A 7,145-nucleotide genomic window follows, 5' to 3' on the forward strand; every position below is an offset into this window, starting at 1 on the left:
TCTGTTCAGTGTGTGTGTGTGTGTGTGTGTGTGTGTGTGTGTTTGGACTCCAGAGAGAGAGGGGGGATGTGTGTGTGAGTTTATTGATAAAGTTGTGTTTTCTAACAGTGTTTGCTCCAGTGGGGCCTACTGCCTACCTGACGGCAGAGAGGAGGGTAATGGAGAGGTGATGGAGAGGGAGAGGATTCAATTTTTTTTTTTTTGTTGATCTGGTCACAGTTCGTACATCTCCTCTGACCCTCCACCACTTCAACAAGATGGATTATCATAAATTGCCCTGTCAAGAAATACCATCTCAAATCTTTTAAATTGGAGGCGGTGTGTCTCTGAGTGCGTCAAGTGAGGCGGATGATAGAAACTGTCTTAAGACATAAATAAAATATGCGCTGAATGACTCTGACTCTAAGTGAGTCATATAAATCCACTGTACTCAAGAAAGTGGGCGTCTCTCGAACATACACATTGCAGGTCGTACAGCGATGCAGGCCTATGCACAAACGCACACATTTCTTAACGTGAGGACCGGGAACACTGTAGGCTGTGTATGGTGACTCTCCTTGACTTCCGCCCTGTAAATGTGTGCTTGCCATACAAGGGACCGTGGGGAGAAAAGAGGAATTCATGTTGGTTGTTTATTTGAGTTTTGGCCAAATCCAACCTGGGGCGGCTGCTTTGGCCGGCACCCTCAACCGAACCCCAGCCGCTCCTGTATCCCCCGCCAGACACACATGCACATGAACACACACACACACAAGCCTATACTGTATATCCATTTGGACTCAACAGCACACACACACACACACACACACATGCCCATCCTGCCCATATCAAGGTGTGTTTGTCTTTCCCTGCCCACCATTTTAGGTCCTCCCAGACCAGGTATTTCCCCTTTTTATACCCACACACACACACACACACACACATACACACACACTGGAGCTATAGAGGGGGGCTGTCTGTGGGCTGAGTGTGTGAAGCACTTGCATTGATAACCTGGAGCTCAGAGAGTCGGTCTCACTTTGTGGCCATCCCCCTCGCCTGGCACTCTCTTGGCGCTGCTCTCCCTCTCTCTCTCTCCTCTCTGGCCTCTTGCTCGAGGACTGTCTGCAGACACGCTCGGACCCTCTCCCGTCTCCGTCACCATGACGCCCACCCCGCCGTTGTTCCTGCTGCTGCTTTGCCTCATGGGAGCTCACGCCACCATGGACCTCCGCACAGCCGCCGCCATGGGTAAGGCAGATGACCTTTGAGCCCTAACAGTAAACCTCCAACCCGGCAAAAAACCTTTTCCAGTAGCGCTGACCCTGGACACTGAGGTCCGGTGTAATCTCAGAATCTAAACTCTAGCCCTCTGTCTTCACCGCTTGCCACTAAATGTCCGCTGAAATGCCGAGCCAGTCTGGAGGAGCGATAAGCCTCGATGTAGACATGGCTGTCGTGATGCTGCGGCGGGAGAGTAGTTTTCCAGAAGACAAATTGGCTAGTCAGTTAAAAGAACATTTCCATTCTTAAAATGTTTACCCCGGCGGTATAATTTTCCAAGCTGTCATGTCGTGAGTTGGGTGAGCACTCAGCAAATTGCAGAGGAATGACAGGAACAGAGAAAATCATGTTTTGATACACCTTAAATCAGATTTAAATGGAATGAATTATTTTGTGATTATTGGTTTAAAAAAATTTTTTTTGATAGATTTCTGTAATTTCTGTGTTTTTGAGTATCGTAGAATAATATCTTGATTAATCTGGGGTGATTAATTGCAGTAGTGACCCATAAAACAAATCAAAATATGATGGCGTTTGTACCGAGTCATTTCCTGTGTGTTGTATTGGCAACTGAAACAGCGTTGATAAATGTGCATCATTTGGATGACAGATGTAGGAAACGGAGTTCAGAATCGGGTGCTGTGTATGTGTGTGTGTGTGTGTGTGTGTGTGTGTGTGTGTGTGTGTGTGTGTGTGTGTGTGTGTGCGTGCCTGCCTGCCTCTGTGTGTGTGTGTGTGTGTGTGTGCTTGCCTGCGTGCCTGCCTGCCTGCCTGTGTGTGTGTGTGTGTGTGTGTGCATGCCTGCCTGCCTCTGTGTGTGTGTGTGTGTGTGTGCCTGCCTGCGTGTGTGTGTGTGTGTGTGTGGTGTGTGTGTGTGTGTGTGTGTGTGTGTGTGTGTGTGTGTGTGTGTGTGTGTGTGTGTGTGTGTGTGTGTGTGTGTATGTGTGTGTATATGTGTGTGTATATGTGTGTTACAGTTGATTGGGTGGAAAATCCTGAGGGGGCGAGGGAGGAACAGAGGTGAAGGGAGAGAAGGGAGATCAGTGAAGTTTCATAGACAGCGAGCCTACACACAAATTAATGTGGCCTTACATGCACACACACACAAACAAACACACACACATCCTCTTGCTTCTCCCTCTTAACTGGAGGCTCTATGTCTTTCTATCTTTCAGTTAACTTTCTGGGTTTCTTCACTGTTAGACACTGTCTCATGGGAGCTGACAGAGTTCTGTCAGCTTCCTCTGTCTGTCTCTGTCTCTGTCTCTCTGTCTCTCACTGTCTCTGTCTCTGTCTCTCTCTCTCTGTCTCTCACTGTCTCTCTCTCTGTCACTTTCTGTCTCTGTCTCTCACACTGTAGGTGGGAATGTTTACAGTCAGGCTTTGTCAAGCATAAATGCATCACCATCACAGTATTCTCAAGCCAGTACTGCTTTAGTCTGGCAAGACGTGCTCCCCCTTTCAGTAAAAAAAGTTTTCCTCTTTTTACTAATCACTCATCCTGTTTTCTGGCCAAGCCTCCCTCCCTCCCTCTCTCCGCCTTTCTATCTCTCCACCCCGCCGCCTCTGTACATCCTGTTTATTTGTTCCCCGCCTCCCAACTTCTCTCCCATACATCACACTACCCTCCATCGCCTCAGCCCTTGCCTCTCCTTTCACAGCCTCCTTTCGCCCCATGCACCCCCCGTCCCTCCTCCAACAACTTTCAGCTCCATCCTCTCCACAGCCTTACTCAGTACAGGATCATTTCATAGATTTCATCATAGATAAACAGATGACATGAAAATATGATAAATGGATAATCTCTTTATTCCCTCCGTGCTCAGCGGCAGGTTTGTGCAACACCCGCCCCACAGACCTGGTGTTCATCGTGGACAGCAGTCGCAGTGTCCGTCCCTCTGAATTTGAGCAGGTCAAGGTCTTCCTGGCCAAGGTTATTGAGGGGCTGGACGTGGGAACCAACGCCACCCGTGTCGGGGTGGTCAACTACGCCAGCCGCGTCAAGAACGAGGCACGTGGCACCACTTAGCTCTTCTAGCCACTGCTGTTGCGCAGTGCGGATTCAGAATCAATATCATTAGCGTTGTTTGAGTCCAAGACGGCTGACGGTTTCCTTCCTGTGATGCCAACCAGTCTTTCTCTCATGCAACTGTAGGTTTCTCTGAAGACCCACCGCACCAAGGCAGGCCTTGTAAAGGCCGTGACCAAGATCGAGCCCCTGTCCACTGGTACAATGACGGGCCTTGCCATCCAGTTCGCCCTGAACGTGGCCTTCAGCGACGGCGAGGGTGCACGTGTCAAATCTCCCGACATCAGCAAGGTCAGACGGGTGAACACGTATTCATGTGCAAATACATTACAAAGAAACATACATGGATTCATCACTTCCTGCCCATGCAGTGACTGCATACATAAATGTACAGCTCTCACTGACCTGGGGTATCTTCTGCATGTCTCACACCTATTCTGATCACGCTTTGTAGGTTGCCATTATTGTGACTGATGGACGTCCCCAGGACAATGTGAAGGATGTGGCTCAGCGGGCACGGGATGCCGGCATTGAAATTTTCGCCATTGGCGTTGGGCGTGTGGACATGAACACCCTGAAGCAGATGGCCAGCGAGCCCCTGGACGATCACGTGGACTATGTCGAGAGCTACAGCGTCATTGAGAAGCTGACCAAAAAGTTCCAGGAGGCCTTCTGCGGTAAGGGGGAAGGGTTAGGAGGAGTACATGAGAGGCAGGAAAGCATAATGGCAGTTGTGGAGGTTTATACTCTGTAGTTGAAGGGACAATATCTGCATTTCTACAGAGAGGAAAAAGTCGTGTAAACAATAGTCTGTCCTATGAGACAATAGACAGATGGTGATGGCAAAAAAGAAACTAAAAAAGATATGGAAAACAAGGGATGACAGAATCAAGGAATGGGAAGAAGGGAAAATGACGGGATCGTCATCATTTTCCCTGCCTTCATCCCCATGGACGGAGTTGGTCTGAGGGTAAGGTGGCAAGGTTGCATTTCATTCCAAAATACTGTCCCCTCCTTCCTGTCCTCTGCTCTTCCTGACAGACAGCGTGTCTATATACTCATTTGACATTCGCCCATTCAAACAACGACATCAGGGAGGGTAAACCCTTTTTGGAAGGAAATGCTTTTCCTGTTCTTCAGTCACTCCTCGTAGATTAAGAGGCAAGACTGCACTAGCTGTAACTAGCGCTCCATTAGTACCAATCCTTAGTTCTCTAGACGTGCCTAGTCTGCAGCAGGCTGGACTGTTGCCCTGCACTTGGCAGCAGTCAGTCTTGCTGTAGAAGTTTCCCCTGCTGGGGCAGAGCTGCATGTCCACAGTGCTGGATTGTCATTGGATGAGCCTGTACCCGACATTTGGAGCCAGACAATCCCACCGTAATGGTTAAGGCTGTTCCAATCCTTACCACCTCTGTGTTTTAAAGATCCACTGGGTCCATGCTCTATCTGCATTATCACTCTGTATGGCAAAATTACAGTAGGTCACAGTGGATCATTAAAAATCCATCGTAGATATTCCCTTGATTTATAACTGACATAGTTTCATTCTCTCCCCCTAACTCCAACCACCCCACCCCTCTGTGTGTGTGTGTGTGTGTGTGTGTGTGTGTGTGTGTGTGTGTGTGTGTGTGTGTGTGTGTGTGTGTGTGTGTGTGTTTGTAAACGTGTGTGTGTGCATTTGAATGCCTCTGTGCGTATGTGCATGCACATATTTGCCACTGTTGCGTGCACATGCATTCCGCATGCGCGTTACTACAGTGTCAGACCTGTGCGCCACTGGGGACCATGACTGCGAGCAAGTATGCATCAGCACCCCTGGATCATACAAGTGTGCCTGCAAAGATGGCTTTACCCTCATGAGCGACGGTCGCAGCTGCAGTGGTGAGTGGGTGAATGTGTGTACATGTGCACGTCAGAGAGAAAAAGTAAGCGGTATTCCTATAGAGAACATGCACGTTGGAAACGAGTGCCGTTCGATTTACACGTTGCATACGTGTGTGTGTGTGTGTGTGTGTGTCTCTCTCTGACTTCCTCAGCTTGCAGCAACGCTGCCACGGATGTGGTTTTCCTGATCGATGGCTCTAAGAGCGTGCGGCCTGAGAACTTTGAGCTTGTCAAGAAGTGGATCAACCAGATCGTCGACAAACTTGATGTTTCTGATAACAAGGCCCATGTCGGACTGGTGCAGTACTCCAGCGCAGTCAAACAGGTGTGTATGTGTGTGTGTGAGTGTGTCTGTCAAACACCCTGATTATTAGGAGCACAGAAAGGTTTATATATATTTATATGACTAGTGGTAGGTATATTACTAGACCTGTGCATGCATGTTAACTCTTCTCTTCCCCCTCCTTGATTTCTTGCTCTGCCTCCTTCAGGAATTCCCCCTGGGCCGCTTCAACAATAAGAAGGACCTGAAGGATGCAGTGAAGAAGATGGCTTACATGGAGAGGGGCACCATGACAGGCCAGGCCCTCAGGTACCTGACAGACAGCAGCTTCACTCCTTCCCAGGGCGCCCGGCCTGGTGTCACCAAGGTTGGTATTGTCTTCACTGACGGACGCAGCCAGGACTACATCGGAGACGCTGCCAGGAAAGCCAAGGAAAACGGTGAGAAGGAGGGGAGGGAACAGTGTCTTGGTCCATGTGTGGATTAAGCATAAGAATTGAGTGCATGTTATGAAAGTGTGCACGTGCCTATTCGGGCATGGTTGCTAAAGCTAATAGCATATTTGCTTATGGAAAATGAGCAAACAAGCAGGCTAACACAGCTTTGCCTCTGTGTGTTTGTGTGGCAGGCTTCAAGATGTATGCTGTTGGAGTTGGCAACGCAGTTGAGGATGAGCTGAAGGAGATTGCCTCAGAGCCCACTGGAGAACACTACTTTTACACTGCTGACTTCAAGACCATGACCCAAATTGCTAAGAAGCTGCAGATCAACATCTGTCAAGGTCACACCTTACTAATAGCCTTAATGCACTCTGTACATGCATTACTGTTGGCCTCAGTATACACATATATAGTGTCGTGACACCCTCGAATTTCTCTGAAACTGTGCTCTCTATTCCTACAGAGGAGGACCCTTGCGAATGTGACTCCCTTGTAAAGTTCCAGAAAAAAGTAGAAGACGCCTTGCAGGCACTAACAAAAAAACATATCCTTTCCTAGAGGAGGAATTGCCTGTGGATGTGTGTATGTGTGTGCATGAGAGAGAGAGAGAGAGAGAGAGAGAGAGAGAGAGAGAGAGAGAGAGAGAGAGAGAGAGAGAGAGCGAGAGAGCGAGAGAGCAAGAGAGAGATTATGTTGTGATGTTTTGTCTTGTTGTTGAAGTCCTTGACAAAAGTCTTACTAGAGAGTGTGTCGAAGAGGATTGCTGCGCTGGAAAACAAAATTGTCTAAGGACTCAGATCTCCACCCCGTACACACACACACACACAAAATTTTCACTTTCTGTAAAATACTGAAGAGGACCTTGTGTGGATCTTGGGCTCTGCTTGTGGCCCAAGCACCCCTTCTTGCCAAATTCCCCCCCAACCCTCCTCTATCATCTTCACCTCATCCATCTTTGGTCTCCCTGGAGACAAAGCGCTGGTCGCCACGGTGACCATTCCTTTGTGTGAGTTTGCTCCTAAAGGTCATCATCCATAGCCAGCCTGTGTGTTTGTTAATAAAAGTCTTCCCTCATAGGGAAATGGACTGAAGGGTATTCTTTTTGGCTCCGTGTGTACAGTGTAGAGTGCCGCCCACCCAAGAGAGTTTGTGTCTTGTCATATCAAGAGGAGCAGCACATCATCCTCATTTGGTTGTCTGTTTAATATCTATCACTGTCATCACTGTGTCTGTCTCTTTCTGTCCC

General features: G+C 48.5%; 1 protein-coding gene across 1 annotated transcript; it reads left to right on the forward strand.

The window, feature by feature from the left end:
* The first annotated feature begins 1,142 nt into the window (after nucleotides 1-1,142).
* On the forward strand, nucleotides 1,143-6,688 carry matn1 (matrilin 1). Its single transcript, XM_056298604.1, has 10 exons — nucleotides 1,143-1,230; nucleotides 3,090-3,274; nucleotides 3,419-3,583; nucleotides 3,747-3,969; nucleotides 5,051-5,173; nucleotides 5,329-5,501; nucleotides 5,668-5,899; nucleotides 6,088-6,240; nucleotides 6,363-6,443; nucleotides 6,639-6,688. Exons 1-10 carry the CDS (start codon nucleotides 1,143-1,145, stop codon nucleotides 6,686-6,688), a joined length of 1,473 nt encoding a protein of 490 aa, XP_056154579.1.
* The last annotated feature ends 457 nt before the right edge of the window (nucleotides 6,689-7,145 follow it).

The sequence above is a fragment of the Lampris incognitus genome, chromosome 18 (genome assembly GCF_029633865.1).
Source record: "Lampris incognitus isolate fLamInc1 chromosome 18, fLamInc1.hap2, whole genome shotgun sequence".
NCBI lineage: Eukaryota > Metazoa > Chordata > Actinopteri > Lampriformes > Lampridae > Lampris > Lampris incognitus.

Excerpts from the sequence above, each read along its gene's own strand:
- matn1 (XM_056298604.1), top strand. The coding sequence starts at position 1,143 with ATGACGCCCACCCCGCCGTTGTTCCTGCTGCTGCTTTGCCTCATGGGA. Across the intron at positions 3,970-5,050 it reads GTTCCAGGAGGCCTTCTGCG|TGTCAGACCTGTGCGCCACT; the intron begins GTAAGGGGGAAG and ends GCGTTACTACAG. Across the intron at positions 6,444-6,638 it reads GCAGGCACTAACAAAAAAAC|TAGAGAGTGTGTCGAAGAGG; the intron begins ATATCCTTTCCT and ends CAAAAGTCTTAC.